General features: G+C 38.0%; 1 protein-coding gene across 2 annotated transcripts in view; it reads right to left on the reverse strand.

The window, feature by feature from the left end:
* NALCN (sodium leak channel, non-selective) overlaps positions 1-20,138 on the reverse strand; it is a 215,651-nt gene that overhangs the window by 124,444 nt on the left and 71,069 nt on the right. Inside the window, exon 9 of one of the 2 annotated variants that reach the window (XM_062514910.1) lies at positions 18,965-19,051. The exons of the other annotated variant lie outside the window; for it this stretch is intronic. Coding sequence (XP_062370894.1) covers positions 18,965-19,051 — 87 coding nt within the window. The remainder of the gene's footprint in view (positions 1-18,964; positions 19,052-20,138) is intronic. 2 annotated transcript variants of the gene reach the window in all.

Raw genomic sequence — 20,138 nt, forward strand, 5'->3', positions numbered from 1 at the left:
ATATGAGCATCAAACATTTTTTTGAACAACAAAAGAATATCCTTTGATAGAAAAAATGCTGTTGTCCTATATTTGTAATATATAATTATTATTTGATAATTCTCAATAGAATTCTAAGGTATCTCATAAGACTTTAGAAAAGTAGAAGTATACTAGTATAATGTAATTAAATGATACAACAAAGTAATAACATGTCTGCCAATATTGGTGCAAGTTCTGCAAATTTAGATGTTTTCTTATTTGAAAATCATTAATCTTATTTTATTTTTCCAATGAAGATCTATAGCACTTTTTAATGTGACTTTAAAAAATTGTCACATTAATATATATCACTGGGTAACATTTTCATTTATAGTCATTCCTGAAAAATGGGATAATACAGAAATTCCAGATTTTTTTTTAAAGTGATACATTTATATAATTATTTGTATAATTTTTGACTATATCAAGCATGAAGAAATTTGTCCTTTATGAAAACCATCTCTTTAATTATGGAACTGCAATGCATCCAAAACGGAATGCTTCTCATTATGACCATGATGGCAATTTAGACCTACAGGAAAAGTAAGGCTCACTGAAAATTCATTGCCACAATATGTTATTCAGTATTTCCACTGTGAATTTGGCTGGAATCGTAACATTTAAATGACCAAGGTTTTGAGTTATCATCAAAGACTGTCTCAAAATTACATGAATTGCCTCTTGTTGATGCCTTTTTCTTTTGATTATAAAGTGCCTAAGGTGATCAACTCCTATCAGTACATTTAATTGACTCATAAGACTCATAAGGCTTCCATTCCTTCTATATCTATATCTGTACAACCATACCTATGCATAGCTATCTATTCTTGCCCTCATTCCCACCCCTAAGGCTTTTAAGTATTTTTAAAATTAATTTCTAGTTAATACTGCTATCACACTAGTGCAAAGAATAAAATCATTAAAATTAAAATGGTATCTATCTCTGCCATACATCCTCCTCTAAGATGAAGTTTTATTCCATTACTCACCCTTTGCACACTGTATCTTATTCTTTTAAACAACCAGCAGGATTAACCTTACTGGTTGTATATATAATGATTAATACTGAACTGAAACAGTGTGTACAGGTTAAACTATATATTAATTTACTCTGTGTGTGTGTGTGTGTGTGTGTGGCTTTATCTCAAAAAGGAACTTCAGTGCCAGCACTACTACAAGCAGTTTTCCAAGTGATCCGCAAAAGTAACTACACTGGTTTACCATCCTGTCATTTCAGTGATGATGTAAGTCCAAAATGTTTTTTGTTGGATACACTTGCATAATCACAATCCACAAAAATAAATAAGCTCGTGGCATACAACATGAGTCATCCATACACTTACCTGTCTTAATATATAAACTCCTTACTGGTTTATGAAAACACAGCACACTCACATGCTGAAGAGTTTTCTTAGACGTTGAGTTTCAAAGCAGTCAAGTGGACTCAGGCATGTAAGTTCCACTTAAGTAATGAAATAATCCAAAAGCAATTGTTGGAATTGCTGAAGCATAGTACATCATTAATTCTGAGAACTAGGCTGTATTCTAGAAATGTGTTCAATGTTAGAAACAGGTAGTAGAGTAAATTTAAGGAACTTCCTTTTTTCATTATATTTATAGATGGAATAAATAAACTTATTTATATTTTAAATATAAATATTTTTATTTATAAATAAATTTATTTATAAATAAATAAATAAAGCTAGTTTCTCCCATACATCCCTAAATCTTCATGCTTTTAAGGAGGAACATTTAGCAAGTGCATGACCCTTTCGTATCATGGGGTTTTGGTATTTTTATTTGTTTTGAGAGTGTTTGATATGTAGCTTTCTTTCAATCTGCCATTTTTAAGGACTACAAACCCATTGTTCGATATTTAAAACACCAGAAATTAAATCCTTCTGCAGAGCAGTCAGTGGCAAAACTCTCACTGAGTTTGATGGTGCAAGTGTTCTATTCATTCTCTTCAGCACTTCCCCTAAACAGAAAGGGAAAAAATCTGGAGGAAAAGTAGAAAAAAACCTGTGCTAGTCTCATCTCATGCCCTTCCCTCCTCACCTCTTCTCTGAGGAACAAGTAGAGGAAGATCAAGGATTAATGTTTGACTCTACATAGCTCTGCAGTACACTGAGAATCCCCCATCAATTTCTTCTCAGAAACCCAGTAAATGAGCAGTGAATCATCCTCTTTTGCAGCTCAGTAAGTGAATAACAACCTGTCTCAGTATACTCAGCTCTAAGACTGACAAGCCAAAGCTGGTATTTCTGTATCATACACAGCTCTTTGCCCAAGAATCATTGCAGGCAGATCTTTATTGCAGGTTTGGTTTTAGTTTACTCAATCGCAGTCTCAGCTAAAATAAATTCCACTCAATTTGCTCTATCCTCTAGCAAATATTCCTATCATTATCTTGAAGAATGCTACTCACTAAGTCTCCTGATAGAAACTGGAAAATGCCAATGCTGCAACATAGCTATACCTTGCCTGACTTCATCCACATCCTGTGCATCCACATCCTTTGCAATCTTCATGTGAAGCATGTTCAGTAGTATCCTTGAAAAAGAAACAGTGCCACCTCTTCCTATGGAAATCCTTCTGGACTGGTAGCAGCACAGGAGCCACTGAGGATCCACAAAGCATACAACAGGCATGAATTCAGCAGAAAAGCAGGACCCCCCACCAGAAAAAATGGTTCATATTATCTTCTAGAGACAGAACATGAGATTGTTCACCAATAATAAACTTGCTCAGAGAGCTCTTACAGTTGTTTGAATTGCTTCTGTCCTGTTTCAGTGACTGATATGCATAAAGCTGTACAAATGTGTATGCATCTGAGTGAAGGAGCATGTTTATATGTTCTGATTAAGTGACAGCAACTAAAGGGATGAGGGAGAGGAGTTCTAAGCAGTGGAAGTTATCAGCCTTGGCTCAAGACAGACAGCATAGACCAAAGGTTGCTGAAAAGCCTGGCTAAAGAAGAAAGAAAGAAGAATTTAAGGGTGAATAGATCTATTGGTAGTGGCTTATGTGCTATGAAGCATTAGGAAATCTTACTTTGGGCATGAGGATGAAATGGACTGGCTGAGTGCAAAAAATAGTAAAAATATTCATGGTTCTCTTGCAAACAACCATGAATAGTCAGTGGGAGGGAGTTTCTCAGTAAAAGAGAAATGGCTTACAGGATACTGAAGAAAACCGAGATATTCAGGATGATAGTTCTGAGCCAACAAAATAACATACTGGATGGCAAAGGTTTATGCAGCTAAAGAGAGGATGAGGGAGGGAATTGGATGTACAGTGTGCTTTCACTAATTAGTGTTTCAGTTCCTCCTCTCAGTTATCTAGGATCAGGGAAGCGAAGGCCAGAAATAAAGAAGCACGGCACATGTACTGCCAACTCTGCTATATTAGCAGTGTCTGTAGTAAAACACCTTCTGAAATCAAGCCCACTAGTGCATGTATCTGCTTTCCTCAGCCAAACCATCTGAAAAGTTTATGACATAGTAAAGAAAATTATTTATATACACTCTTGGTAATGGGCAATTAATAAAATGTCACCACATATAATATATGCACCAGGTGGCATTAATGGCAAAATAATATATTGCGCTTAAAGTATGATGTTTCAGGCTACTATTCAAAGGATGAGGTGAAGATTCAATGAAAATGACTGATTATGGAAATCAATTATGAATGTTCCTGAAACACAGCAATTTAAATATGTTGTGGGTCTAGGCCTATAAAAACGGAAAAAATCTCTCACAACTGTTAAGACTGTGTGATCATTAAGAGGTGCCTCTGCCTGAACTAAAGTGCAAGCAAGACCTTATGTCAGAGTCAATAGTACTGGTCTTATTTAACAATAAAATTTGAGGTAGAGATATAGAAAGAAATAAAGGGGAAAGGAGGGTGGGGAGAGGAGAAAGAGAGAGAGAGAGAGAGAGAGAGAGAGAGAGAGAGAGAGAGAGAGAGAAAGATCAAGAAGACAGTTACCACTCATGGATCCAGCAGCATCTCATTGATCCTTTTTCACCCTGGGCTTCTTGGAGATAGGGGGTCCTGAGGTCTTTCAAAACTCATCACTATTTATACATTTTACCACACAAAGGAATTAATGCTTTTGGCTAAATTATTCCTTTGCCTCTAGTGGTAATCAGTCTGCATTCTCAGTGTTTCATGTCTTTTGGGTTGGTGAGTTTCTGGGGTAGATGGCCCATGAATTGGTCATTGTGATCTCCCCATTCTGGAATTACTCTTTACCCAGTCAGAACTGATTTCAGCACACTTGCTCAGTTGGCTTTCCCTGTGGTTTTATGTACATTATCAGAGATGCATTCTTCTCCCCCAGATTTGTTTATATCCCCCAAGGTCTGAGACAGCACTTGAAGAGTAGTATCACCTTTCTCTTATCTCAATCAGCTTGAAGATCTGAATCTACTCTATTGCACTGCAGCCTTCAGCTTGTTAAAATGCATAGGGCAGGTAAAGATGCTGCTCTTTAGCTATTACTTTAAAAATTCGCAAAGGATAAAGGATGTAGTCTTTGACATAATTGCGCAAATACTCTCTGCAAAACAGCTGCATTTATGTGAATGAAATCACTCATAGGAAAACATGATTCTGAAAACTCTAGGTACCTTCTACTGATTTCAGAAGGATTTAATAAATGCAAAATATTTGTGAAAATCCAGTATGCATGTTTGTTGAAGCAGGACTTAATTTTTCTTTGAATCTTCACATCAGAAATATATTAGTAAGGCCTACTGAAGACAAAGGAGGTACAGACTTTGGCTTTAGTGACTCACATGAAAAACACTGGCATGCCTAAAATAGGAAGGTAAACACCTGCAGTCCAATGCAGTCTGTACAGTGATGGACACCACTGGATTCAGATCCTCCACTGCCCTCTGCCAGTGTTCACTGCTTTCTATTGGCTCTGTGCCACTATGGTCCTACCACTGGCATCTGCTTGGGGCTGAAGGACACATGAGGTAAGTCAGGACCACACTAATTCTCAAGAGCCACCTAAGAGACCCCAAGAGTAACAAAAAGATATTACAGAGTGATTTGCTTTAAAAGGTTTCAAAAATCTAATAATTACTGTAAAAAGAACAAACTACTAACCTACAGAGCTATAGTCCAGGATATTCTTTGCAGTCCTAGTGAAAAGAGACTTTTCTTTGTGAAATATTAGAAACATGGAAAATATTGCGGGGTAAAACAACCCACATGAAGCAAACAAACCAAAACCAAAACCCTACTAAGTTTTATTCTAAGAACCTGCGGTCCCCCACTTTGCTCAGATTTTTGTCCAAGTTACAGCTCCAAAAGAAGTCATGCTGCTCCTGCTGCTGCTCCCAACACTTTGATTGCTCTAATTGTGCTAAGCACAGAAAAGCCACATGACAATTTAAATACCTGTTTTCAACTTGATAGGATTTGAAACGCTGGACATATTTAACCCCAGAAGTAGAGTTTTCTAAAGGAAACTCAGCTGAACTTCAATTTTAGTGTCATTACTGAATAGCTCCTATAATACACTGACACTTATGTGCCCCAAAATTTCTAAGTACAAATTATGAGTACAATCTGTACTGAAGTCCATTGCTAACAAGAATGCTGGAAAAAATTGCATACTCGCCTATTATGGTCAAAGCAAAAAGACTGAAGTTAAAAAAAAAAAACAAGGAAAACACTTAACTGAAGTGGTCTTTAAAAATATTAAAACAATTTGTATATTTTTATTGTAGAAGATTTTTGGTTTATTAATTTGACCATGATGTTGTAAGAACTTAAATGTCACTACCTAATGGGTGAACTCTTGTGGTGGATTGACCCTGCCTGGTATGACAGGTTCCTACTTCACTTCCCTCCTCAGCTGGAAGTAGCGGGGAGAGAAAAAGCTTGTTGGTCAAGATAAAGGCAATTTAATAAAGTACAAGCAAAGGCTGCATGTGAAGGCAAAGGAAAAACAAAGGATTTATTCTCTATGTCCCATCTGCAGGTGAAGTCCAGATACTTCCTGGAAAGCAGGGTTTCAGCATGCCTAGCTATTTCTCTAGAAAACACATTTTGTAATAACAAATATGTGTGTGTCCTCCTCTTTCTCTTAGTTTTTATAGCTAGGCAGATATCCTGTGGTATAGAACATCCCTTTGGTCATCTGGGGTCAGATGTCCTGGCTGTGTATCCTCTTCAGATCTTGCCCAGCCCCAGCCTACTGGTGAAGGGGGAAATGTTGGAGACAGCCTTTATGCTGTGCAAGCACAGCTCAGCAACAGAACACCTTTCTAACAAAGAACAGCACTACGAGACCTTCTGTGGGGAAAACTACCTCCATCTCAGCCAGACTCAACATGTCTGTACAGACCTGTACAAAAGAAGGGCAAGATTTATAAAAATTCCGTATGCAAAATTTATTTCTTCTGGAGCAGGTTTTCTGCAGACCCATTTGAAAATCAGGGGCTACACAAAAGCTTCTACTTTAAGCTTGCCAAAACCCAAGAAATTCAGAGACTTTGACTAACTGTGTCAGCCAATCCTTGTGGCTGGATGGCCACACCCAGAAAAGGGGGGTGAAGGAGGCACATCCAGCTGGCAGCTGGTCACCAGTGGCCTTTCCCAGGGCTCAGTGCTGGGGCCAGTCCTGTGTAATATCTTTATCAATTAACTAGACAAGGGGATTGAGCGCACCCACAGTCAGCTCACAGAGGACACCAAGTATGAAAGTGTTGATCTGCTGTAGGGCAGGAAGGCTCTGCAGAGGGATCTGAACAGGATGGATCAGTGGTCCAAGGCCAGGTTCAACAAGGCCAAGTGCTGGGTCCTGCACTTGGGTCACAGCAAACCCGTGTAGCGCTACAGGGCTGGGGGCAAGTGGCTGGAAAACTGTCCAGCAGAAAAGGACACTGGGGTGCTGGTCCAGAGCTGTTGAACATGAGCTGGCAGTGAGCCCAGGTGGCCAAGAAGGCCAGTGGCATCCTGGCCTGTATCAGCAATAGTGTGGCCAGCAGGACCAGGGCAGGGATTGTCCCCCTGTACTCAGCACTGGAGAGGCTACACCTCAAGTCCTGTGCTCAGTTTTGGGCCTCTCACTACAAAAACAACACTAAGGCGCTGGAACATGTCCAGAGAAGGGTGACAGAACTGGGGAAGGTTGTTATAAGGAATGGCTGAGGGAGCTCAGGTTGTTTAATCTACCTGAAACAAGGTTGTAGTGAGGTGGGGACCAGTCTCTTCCCCAAAGTGACAAGCGATAAGATGGGAAGAAATGGCCTCAAGTTTCACCAGGGGAGGTTTAGATTGGATATGAGGGAAAATTTCTTCACATAAAGGGTTCTTGGGCATTGGAACAGGCTGCTCAAGAAAGTGATCGAATCACCATCCCTGAAAGTGTTCAAAAAAACCTGAAGGATTGAGGGAAATGGTTTAGAGGTGAACATGGCAGTGTTGAGTTAATGGTCAGACTCAATGATCTTAGATGTCTTTTCCCACACTAAAAACTCAACAATTATATGATATAACTCTGACATACAAAGGTTTCTGAAAACCTACTGCCTGAGATAAATTCAAAATACTTGATCCTAAATCTCCCTAGAAGATGCCAAGGGCCTGATGTGACCAAGTTTTCTGCTGCAGCAGGCTCTCCTCTAAAAAGAACTATTGCTGAGGAAAACCACTACCCTTTTATAAGCTTAATCTAGTTAAACACCTATCATTTTGTCTTTTTTATGTGATTCCAATCTTTTAGGTCTGCAGGAAAATTCCATGTTCAAACTGAGTAAGTCATGCTTTATTTTTTCGAGTGCAAAACAGTGAGAACAATAGCATGTTTTCTTTCTTTTCTTGTTTAGTTTCAGGAAGTATACTGCTACAAACTGTGGCTAGTAATTTACTTTGGTTGCAATGAACAAGAACAGACAGTTCAGCAAGTAAATGGAAAACTATGGAGAAGAAACTATGAACATAAAAGAACTGTGTCTAACTCTTTGTTAACGTATGTGGTTTGGTATAATAGTTACGAAGAAAAAAGACAGGAAGGCAAGAAAGAGAGGAAGGAGGGAGATTGGGAGGGAGGCTGTACACCTTGCAAACTGGTAATATGCAATATGCAGTTCTATATCCCCTTATTTGCAAAATTTCTTTTCTTTTTGATGCATGTATGCAATAGTAGAGAAATAAAAGCATGGACAAAGTTACAGTATGGATCTAATAACTTATAAAGTTAATTAATATTTATTAATGTCTGAATGTTGCCTATGGGAATATTTAAAAGTTGTCTTAAAATTATAGCTCTGTCACCAAATACACAAATGTCTTTTTGTAACACTCCTTACTGATATTAAAAGTCTATTTCCCTCTCTGATATTTCCTCAGCTTTGGGAGTTTTATCTGTGTACACAGGCACAAACAAAAAGCAACCATATCCCATGGCTGGTATTTATAGTCCTCAGACACTCTTGTCTGCTCTCCTCTTATTAGTGATTGCATGCTACAACAGCCTGTGTTTCTGACTGTCAAGTTTTGTTGTTTCAATTCTTTGTTTTATTGAAACCGAGCATCCAGCTCAAAATTGCAACTAATAATCTTTGCACTGTTTAATTTCTGCATAATTTCAGGAAAAAAATTTCATTAATCTGCAACTGTAATCAATTCAAATGTTGCATTGTTACTTTATGTAACTTCTTCCTAAGAACAAGTTCTGGGGGCCAAAATGATAAATGGGTTAAAAAAAGTCTAGACAAGGAGATAGGTGATAAATCCATCAATAGACACTAAATATAATGGCCTTAATTTAACATCCACTTCAGAAAGTCCCCAAATGACTTACTGCTGGAGTGCAAGACAGTGAATGAGGGCATAAATGAGTATCCAGAAGTTCAGAGAACAATGATCTATATATGCCTATTTCTGTGACTGGCCAAATTTTAAGACATGGCAAATGCATTGTTTATCTGCTAGTTTTATGAGCACTGCAGGATTTCCAGTAATCTATGACATTCCTGGATATCTATCCAAAAAAAGGAATCAAAAGGAAAGCAATGTGTTAAAATATTATTTTTCTGGGATAGCACCCCAAATAGACTTTAATATTATTAAATAGGAATTACTGACCAAAATACTGTGAAAAGAAAGCAAAATCTTAAAATCTGGATAAACTCAAACATCTTTACTAATCTCACCATGCACTGTTGTTTCAGTTCTATCAAACCAAACTAAAATGCATGTAGACTTCCTAAAAAAAATATAATGCATTTAAAGGTTTTGCAATATATTGAAGGCATTATTTATGTATTAAGACTAGTGAAAGATATGCTAGCTATTTTCAAAGGGTATGGGTGAGTTTTGTTGCTCAGGAACATGGTGCATAAATTTGAATCTATGAAAGAGTTAATCAGATTGGAAAATATATATCCTGCCTTTAGGACACATTCAATTAATATGCATTCTTCTGACCTTTCTTAGTTAAGTATATAGTCACTCAATATTCTGTGAAAGATGGAGTTCTTAATAAAAGATAGTCAAGATTCTCTACTACCCTGAATAATTTTAATTAAAATGTTCAGTAAGTTTGGTTTTATTAATTCTTCTCTGGGCTTTGCAAACATTACTGCTCCAAAAATGAAAAGTTGTGTTTCAGTAGTTGCATGAGTCTGGGCCTGTCCTTTAGTGAAACTCTATTTATTTATTGTATTGAGATAGTTAGAATTTAGTTCCTTAACATACTATATTGTGCATTGGGAGAGGAAATATCCTAATGGCTAAGGGAATGGAAAGGGACTCTGGAGAGATGTGTGTTCAATTTATTGTCTAAGCACAAATTTTCTATAGACATTGAGAAAACTACTTAATAGGTTTCTTGCTGTAGTTCACGTTCCTGATTGTGGAAAAATATATCCCTGCAAGAATTGGCTACTGTGGTATTTAAACATACCAACTAACTACTTGAGAGGCACTTCAATAAGATAGGACTGTGTTGAGTTGGGAAATAGATATAACCAGCTCTCTAAAGCAGGGAGTGATGGAGGAAAGAATAACTTGATTTATCTGTGGTGTGTTTACAAAAAAACCCTCCCTAGCACACGCTTTGGAAGACACATAGAATCATAGAATATCCTGAGCTGGAACGGACCTGTAAGGATCATCAAGTCTGACTACTTCCAGCTATAACCACTTCTCATGGACCAGCTAGATCTGTTGGGCTTTACTAGTCTGATCTCTGTATAATGATGCTTACTCCCACAGACCAGGGCAGGGTTTTGCTCTGTCAGGCCTGGCTAGCCGAGGTAGAACCTTGCAATGGTGCTTGGAGCAATGCAGGTTTGGTTTTATGTCTTAGCAAGCAATAATTCAGACAGAGATACCCTACAGGCTCTGTGCAGAGCCTTCGTAATTCACTTTGTCTCACACAGATGAGTGGTGGTGGCACCAAAATGCTCAATCAGGTAAAACAAATGAGGAGGTTAACCATGTCTTTTTGCTTCCATGGTAGCTGATCTACAGAGGTTTTACAAAGGACTTCCAAAATCCCACCTGGTGAGTAGTGAGCCTTGCTATGTCTAACCTGCTGGGAAAGTGAGTGACATTGGGCTTGCTAAGACAACCCTCCTGGGAGCCTGCCTGCCTATCCTCAGGGTGCATGGCATATGGGCAGAGCAGAACTAACATGCAGGGACAGATAAGGGATCTGCAAGGGACTCTTTCATACAGCAGCATAGTAGCTAAAACTAAAAGAGACTAAACTGTGTCTTGAAGAACTTAAACTCAGTTAACTAAGTTTTCCCTAATTTTACAGAAGTGGGTGGAAGTGGCAACATGAAAAAAATTAGTATGGCTTCTGATTATGACACATCCTAATGCAGGCAAAACAGGCTTTTATTTTGGTATAATGGTTTTATATTTATTGCATTTTTTTAAGTGTTCCCAAAGGTGCTTTGTGGTCTTTTGTTACTTGTTCTCACTGTTCCCTATGACTGGCATTGATTTAAAATATTGATTTTGTTTTCTTACTGAAAAAAAAAAAATTGTGTTTTTCATTTCAACATGAACTATTTGGCACGAATGCATGCTGAGGCTCCCATGTTGCCACATTATTTTGCTGTTGTTGATATTACCTTAACATATTGCAGTGTGTTAGAACTTCTTGCCGACCATGAATTACTCCTACAAGCTCAGTAGGAAGCTCTCAGTTCACAAATAAAGAAAAACTGAGGACCAGTTTTCAGAAAAAAAGCCTTTAAATTTTTTTGAGCATGTATTTACCCTTTAAAGGCACATTGCGTCTCTTATTTTTCTTTTCCTATTAATTTTAAAGGCTGATTTTGTCACTCTTTTTTTCTCTTTCTGTCTGCAAAGATTTGTAAAGTACACATGCTCATTTAAAGCTGAACTGGAAAGATTCAACTCGTACCTTCCATGAAACTGTGGTTGGTATTACTAATACCAAGTAAAGACATCTTCAGCTTTCTCAATACATACTTTTGTAATGAACAGAAAAATCATGAACAGTTTCCCACTGTGGCTCCTGTGGGAAACAATGAGCCAGACAGCAATTCCCTGTTCATGTTAACAGTTTGGGCAAAACTGAAATGCACAGCTGAAGATGGAACGATATTTAAAAAAAGCTTGATGACACTGTCTGGTGTGTCAGCATGAATGGAAGTGGTCACTTACAAACTCTATGGTCACTTGCACTCTGACAGTAAAATATTCAACAGATTAAAGATGCTATATTCATTTTTAATCATATGTGCTTCACCTAGGAAAGAAATAGAAGGTCACAAAGCTATCATCTGAGAAAGCAAGTGACATTATTATTATTACAGCACTTTTGAGCATATGATTAGTGTCAGAAATTTAAGCATACCTTTTGCATCAAAAAGGTCAGCCCTTCTTGCTACGTATTATCTCAATTTGTTAAAGAATTTAGTAAAATTACAGAACTCTAGAGAAACTTGAAGGAGACAAAAAGATGAAAAGCAATATCCAAAGGCATAAAAAAACCAAAAACCATAGAGGGTGGAGGAGACATGGCCAGAGAAAAAGGAATTCAGTTTTTTAGCAGTTTTATGATGGATATATTGAATATGAGAGAGAGAAACAAGAAACAAAGCAGTACTTAGGGATTTTCACCACAGGAATGACAGAAAAGAACACAAGTGGGTTTTCTCTTCTTCTCTTTCATGGAAAGTAATTGTTGGTGAACAAGAAGAGTTGGTAGTCTGTTTATATACTAATTTGACCTTTAGTGTAACTCAGTAATCAACAGCAGAACACGTGCCTACCCTGTCCTATTCCCTTATTGCCTACAGTGGCTTTCATTAAATTATATATGTGCATTTCTTCCAATTAACTGGGGTCTTCTCTTGCAGTGGAAGAAAAATCTTCTCTTTTAGTTTGTTAAAATTAAGTTTTGATTTGAATGAGTTTATTATTTGAGATTATGAGTTTATTCAGAAGAATATTAACTGATTCCAAATGCTGAACTTCTGAGGCTGCAATTTATTTTATTTAGAAACTAACTAACTAACTGATATAGAAAGCCTAGAAATTACATCAGATAACAGAAGCTTGGACACTTCCTTCACTTAGCACTGAAACTGTACTGAAAACCAACCACATTAGTTTTACTGAGGAGACTCAGGAGCAGAGTATGCCAAGAATAATGTAAAAGCAAACTGTTCGTTTTGGTGAGGTTAAAAAATGAGGAGGAATGTAAGGCTCTGCAGAGAAACTAAACATGTTGGCAACAGAAAAGCGCGTACACAATATAGTCCAGCCTCAACCCATCTTGCTATCCTCAGCTGTATATGGGAAGGTAGTAAATACTGGGCATTATGAAAAAAAACACCAAAGAGACTTCCATTGTTTTCTGCTTGTACACAGAGTATGGGAAGAAATGGTGAAAGTGTGGTGAATAGTGCAAAGGGATGGATACTCCTGTATCTGGCTAATTCTTAGAAACTGGCTGGGCAATCACAAATGAGCTGCTGTTAAATGTGTGCTCAGTTTTAGCTTTATGCTACTTCAGATGAGGAAGGCAGAGCTGCTGCCATCCTCTGCTGTTTTCTTGCCTCCTTTTTGAAGAGGCCTTAACCATAGTAGCAGCTGCAACTGAAGGGACAACAAGTTTACTCCTGGGACACCTCAGTTCCTTGTCTTGTCTGATAATATAAACTGGCATCCACTTCAGTTTATGTTAATAAAAGAAGTTATGAATTCAGATGGCTGAAATGATTGCAGTTCATTCAACTGGAGGAAGGAGGGGACAGGACAAATAAAATGTAAATGTAAGCGGTAAGAACCACTATCCTCATCTGTTATGAATTAAAAAGATAATCTCTTAACACTAAAGAACTAAACATATTTTGCCCATATTATTTTTTTTTCTGTGTGCTGTAATTCACCATTTTTTATTGAAAGAGACCAGAAAAACAGTAAGCTTCTCAAAAACCTTGGAGCCCCTCTGTTGAATTTGAGTTGGTTTGTCAATACTCATATTGTACTGGGGGCCCAAAATCAGACACAGTATCTGGATTCAGACTTACCCATGCTGAGCAAAAGGAGATCATTCCTTCCACACAATAACCCAGAATCCTGTCGACCTCCTCTGTTGCCAGGGAAGGCTGCTGGCTCCTGTTCAGCATGCTGTCTACTGAGACTCCCAGGGCCTTTTCAGCAGAGCCCAGCCTCAGCTTCTCTTGCCACAGCTGGCTACTCCTGAAGTGCAGCCTGTCCTCAGTGAATTTAAGCTAATGTCCCTGCTAGTCTTTTCCCAAGGCCTGCTTACTTCCCCCTGAATACCAGCTCTGCCCTTAACTGTTTCCTTCCCAATCCTGCATTATTGACAAATATGCCGTGTGTGCTCTAACATACATTAATCTACCATTTAAAGATGTAAATTTGTGAAGGATTTTAAAATTTTGAATAGATTTGAGGCTGTTCATTTAATACATATGAAGTAAAGTGCGACCAGAGGTCAGGCAGTGTTTTTCTATCCCAATTGAAGTAGGTTCATTCTTACAGACAGTGGGGTTTTGCATTACTCCAAGCTGGGAGGAAAGAGAATGAGACTACCAGAACCTGCCCTTCAGTACTTCAGATTCCCTGTCACAAAATAAAAAAAAAAATGTCAACATGAAACATTTGGGATAGACAGGCTGTTGCATGGGAAAGAGTCTGAACACAGTCCTGGACTTACATGAGCACCAGGAAAATAAAGATATGCATTATTTTCCCCACAAAAATTATTATTGAGTATTCACAGATGTCATCTCTAGGAAGGCACTAGCATGTTCTCATAAAATCAGTGAATCACAAAATATTTATAGTTGGAAGGGACCTCTGGAGATCATCCAGTCCAACCCCCCTGTCAAGTCAGGGTCACCTAGAACAGTGACACAGGAATGTGTCCCTTGGGTTTTGAATGTCTCCAGAGATGGAGTCTCCATGACCTTCCTGGCAGCCTGTAAAAAATGCGTTTTGAAAGTTACCTGTTTTGTCTGTGACTTTGGTTCTCAGTCAGGAATGCTACATAACTTATATTAGTGGTCCTGTGGACTTAAATTTCAAACTGGTCTTAATGCCTTTTAGGAGAAAAGAGGATGAGTCTGCTTGGGATGCAACACAGACTTTAAACAATTACTTTAAAAATTTACTGGCAGAATCAGATGTAGGGCAGAACTCTGGGGCCATATCCTGCAGCAGACAAGTGTAGCCATTAAGACTCTGCAATATCAACATGTTTAAGAAAGGCTAAGGTTTTATTAAACAAACAAAAAAATCCATTCTCTGCTGAATTCAGTGTTATGCTTCTTTATCTTCATTTGTTTATGTACTGGACAGTTGCCTACTGAAACAGTACTGCAGTTTTTTTGTAGCTTGTCAGGATATATACCCTGAAACAATTGAAGAATTAGGGACCCAGGGTTTAGCTGAGTTCTTTCACTCCAAAATTTATTAATAATATGTACTTTCTGCCAGAGTTAGGTTTCAAAGCTAATATCCTGCCAAAATAATTGTCACCTTACAAGTCTCATAGCTATCTCTTTTATTTTGCAGATGCTCTTTGCATATGTTGCCTGGAAGAAGGTAAGAAGCCATCTCAAATTTGCTTATAATACAGCAAATTTGACAGCCAAAAATCAAGCACATCAAGCTTTGTCAGCTTTGTTTTTGAATCAGCAACTGTTTGGGTTTTTTTTCCCAAATAAAATCAGGGTCAGTCCCTAAGATCCAAACACACTGAAGTATCTAGTTGTGGGAATTCCTAACTAAGAGAAATGGAACACTCATGGCACAGCTGATCACCTGAAACACACAAGTTAATATTAGCCATGGCATTTGCAAGTTCTCATTTACAATTTCTCTTAGAATTTGTTCTTATTTTCTTTTGCTAAGCAAGAAATGCTTGTTTTCTGATCAGCAATCTCACCATCATAATTTTTTATGTGTAAAGCTTAAAGGCAAGCAGTTACTCACCATAGTTAAGGCAGTGGAGGAGGGAAAGGTGATTGTAGTCAGCCACAGCCTGTACATATGGCTGTAGGAACTGTACTTAAGTAGAAGGCTCCCTACATAACGGCCTTTGTCAACCCACTGGGGATATATTTACACTGCGAGTTTGTCTTGCCCTGTTTTGTTCCCAAATCACAATTCCTCAGTGTGCCACAACACCTCCCTAACTCTCAGCATCTTCTGCTGAGGAGCCCGCAAGAATAGAGGAAGACGGGTTGAACAAACATACTAGGTTAAGTCTTCATCTATTCTGCCCCTCTGAGGTGAAGTGTGGAAGAGTTTTATTCCATGCAATCAATCCTCCCACACTGCCTCCAATAGCCCCATATCTTCCCCATGAAACACACGACCCATGTACACTGGGCTCAAGTCCTCATGCTACCAAAACCACACAAGCAGGGACAATGAAAGCCAGTTTCCCAAGACAGCTACAAAGTATTGCCAAAGACGGAAACTCCACCATTTCCCTGGGAGACCTTGCCAGCACTGAGTCACCCTCAGAGTAAAAAACTGTTTCTTGGTGTTCAGAGAGAACCTCCCATTGTTTCATTGTGCCCATTGCTTCTGGTCCTGTCTGTGAAAGAGGATGTTAATGGTTTTGCAGGGCATCAAAGCAATGGAAGTTAGTTTATGTATTACATCCCAGTGTCTAACTAAATGGGTAGCACAGGACAGCCCCTGCAAAATCTCTGGCCCATGTCAGGGAAATACATGAGTATGAACTGCAGGAACTGCAGAGATGTCCCCAGTGCCATCAGCAACTCATGGTTGCAGTGCTTGACACTAGACAGGTCTTTAATCTCCAGAATGTGAAATACTTCCTCCAGTTAACTTGACAAGCATTTTTCTACCAGAATTTACCCTGCAAATCCACAAATCTCAGAAGTACAAGTAATTGAAATAGGGCAGTACATAGGGCCTGCTGCTTTCATTTACAACTCTGCTGAACTGTTGTTTAAATTGTTGCTACACCTATTTAGTTTCTCTCCACAATATTATCAGCTGGTATTGCTATACCACAACCATCACACACCACCTCTGAATCCCACTAGGTTCCACAGGTAGATGAACCTATCCATGGCCGTGGAGAAATGCATCTCTCCACAACCTATGACCCCTATATTCCACACCTCTGCACCTCACCTTTGTCCTATAAGTAGTTAGAATGAATCTTCAAATGTGTGTATGAGACATGCAGACATATAAAAATATACATAAATAAAGTGTATCTAAGAATAAATCTGAGAGCTGCACAGAGGAACCTGGGTGGTGGGAAGCCACCAGAGCTGAGTATTTTAGGGGTTCCTAGGATCTGGCTGCACAGGCTAGCAGACCAGCTACTTCTCTGATATTGGACCAATACAAAACAAGAAACACAAAAAAATGATGTAACTGATTTTAATAGTCATTTCCATACATCTTTCAAAAGAAACTGAACTGAAATTTACTGTAGTCATGCTTTATCACTCACTGCTGCTGAAGGAAGCAGCTTTTACATTCCTAGACAGCTCCCACTAATGTTCTGGCCTCTTTCTTGTGTCAGGAAAAACATTTATGCAGCTGCAGGGAGTCTGATCAATAACAAATTCACTCCTTTCCCCCCGCCAACTTTGATTCCATTCCCTGAACAAGTGCAGAAATACTGTGGCAGCTCAAGCAAGTAGCAAGGGGGAAGTATAGAAATGAGAATGGGTAAGACTATTTTCTTTCTGTAATTTTCACATTATGATCTGATACAGAACAAAATATCAATTTCTCAAAACATTTTAGAATCATCAGACCACCCTAATATGTAGACCAGCAGTTAAAAAAACCACAAAAAATATTATGTCACACAGAATACTTTTGTTTATTAATGCAGAGGTGTCTAATGCATGGAACTTCCAAATTATACGAAGGAAGTCTTAATGCCCAACTGTTATTTCTGATATTTAAAAGTTAGAGTGTGCATAAGACACATAAAATGTAGAACAGCAATCCTGTTTTACCTCCTCCATGACAACACCACCAACTCAATACAGCTTATTTGTCAACAGAGACAATAATGCCATGAAGTATAAACTTCCTAATGAAAATTGTGAAATGGACTTCATGGACTATTGGACTAATGTACACCTAATGGAGTTCGTGTAGTTTAATGTCTTAAAGGGGCACTAAAGCACTGTTTCAGAGATTCCTCTATTTCACAAAAGAATGAAGAACAAGAAGAAAACTACTAGTTGAGTGGCAAATATAAAATGTTGAATACATGAGGCTTATGTCCACCGGAACACAATTTACTGTGTTCACATAATTCCTAAACAGTAGAGCAGGTTAATTCAGACGGTATCTTAATTTTCATCTGAAGTTGGTTTCACTTTGAGTTCAGCTACATTTTATCCACGTACCTGAGACTGCTACTAGAGAACACCACAAATGATATTCCTGTTGCTGTCAAAATCAAGAATTTTAAATTTGGGAAGACAACTTATCTGTTAAGACATATGCTATAATAAAATATATGGCTGTGGTTTGGCAAAGCAGAGATATTTGAGAATGAACAGTTTGTGGAGGGGATTGAAGGTGCTTTCCAGCTTGGGGTTCAAGAATGTGCATGCTGCCAACAAGAAGGTGTATTTTATCTTATACATTAAACCAAACACAACCAAAATTGCCAGAAAATGCTATAGTAGGTTTGGCTTTCTATTCTGAAGTTAGTTTGTTTGATCCAGAAATGACATTATTTTGCTTGCAAATAATAATTTTATCTGCTTTTCAGTGCTCTGTTCTAAAAATGTATTTATTAAAAAATTACTTATCTTAGTTTGGATTTATTTAAACAATAAGGATAGAGTTTTACATATTAACTTATATCCAAGTAGGAATATAAAATCTGGAAGTTTCAAACATTGCATGGCTTGCTCCCTACATGCTTCTCTCCCTCTTTTTATGAGCCTATTTTCACAAGCGAACAAGAGAAATTAGGTGCTTCTGTGTTTATGATGATTAGTCATGCTTCTTGGCATATGTTATTGTATTTTGCACTTAATAAACAAGCATTTATGTTGCAAATATTCTAGGAATGGAATATATTTATTTATGTATTTGTATATAAATTCTGAGAGAGAACATGATTAACTATTTTATTTTATATTTTATTTAAGATTTATATATAGATTTTAAATCTTTCTCTCATAAGCACACAAAACAACCTTTTCAGGAAAGATTTTTCTAATCTTCTCCCTTTGGGTGTGGTATGCCTTTATTTGTTGATATGTGGTCTGTGATTTTCAAGAACAAGTCTATACTGCAGAAAGCAATGGATTAAAAAAAAACATGACTAAATATGCCTAAAACTATGATAGCTATTTCTCAGCATAATTTCCTTATGGCAACATTTGACTGATGCTGGTTACACACACTGATTTATTAAAAAGCAATGTCATACCTGTAGACATGCAGGAGCTCTGCCTTGGGGTTTATTCACATCAACAGCTACAAGCTGCCAACCTCCAGCAGCATCTTCATGAAACATCTTGAAAGGGAAGACTGTTGTCAGAAATGTTTTATGTGGCAATAAATAAAAGTGAGATCTAATACATTCCCCTTAAGGACCAGCATAAATTTTCATGATAGCTAGTTTAAAATAACAGAGGAAGACACTTTCTGCGACAGAAAAAGAAGAAACATGCTTTTTCCAACATTAATTGTCTGAATTTTACTCAGGTAGCACTGAACACAGTCTCTCTCTATTAGTCCAAATATAGAAAACAATTTAGTTAATCTTTGACCAGCATAATTAGATGGTGGTACCTGTTCAGAATAATTTCTTTACTAAGGCAAGCTTATCCTAAGAAAACACGAACACATTGTGACCACATAAATTTGCTTCACAGTGCTTTTGGCAATAGCAGATGACCTTATCTTTTTTTACTGGCAAAATTATTTTACCGCAAGGACCACTTTATTTTTGTTGCCCTGATGCATATCATGAGTAGCTGGACAGTCCTTATGTATTGTTTCACAGAGCTTATAACTACTGTAAATAGCTGAATATTTCCAGGCTCTAATGATGGCAATGAAAAAGGCTCCCTTGACCACAGTGGTATTCGCATTTTATCAATAGCCTCTGGAAGAGTAGTCATAGGCATTCAGTTTTGTTGGGTTTTGCCACAGAAATTAGGACACAAAATGATGCAGACTGCTGGACATAAGGAACAGTGAGACACCACGCCTGAAAGTGATTAACACTGTCCTTGAAAATGTCCTTGAAAGAAAATGAATGGTTCCAGCATTTTGAGTCGCCACCTGCATACACTATGTAATGAAGTGTGGCAAAGTTCCCACCTCACTCCCACCTTTTCCTTGACACCCAGCATTCAAATGAGTCACCTCAAGAACACAGCCACAGGAGTGTGGTTGAAGCTTAAAAGTCATCCTAAGAGAAGTGCTCATTAGACTAGGGACAGTGTCACCCAAATATGGCTGCAATTCTTCCAAGTCTTTATTTAGCATCTCTGCACTGGGAAGAGTTGCCAGTTAAGATCAGCACAGTTACTCCTTTTTTCACCATGCTTTAAAGTACAGTGCTAAAATGCATTAGAAGAACCTCCTTTTATTCT

The sequence above is a fragment of the Cinclus cinclus genome, chromosome 2, assembly GCF_963662255.1.
Source record: "Cinclus cinclus chromosome 2, bCinCin1.1, whole genome shotgun sequence".
NCBI classification, from domain to species: Eukaryota; Metazoa; Chordata; class Aves; order Passeriformes; family Cinclidae; genus Cinclus; species Cinclus cinclus.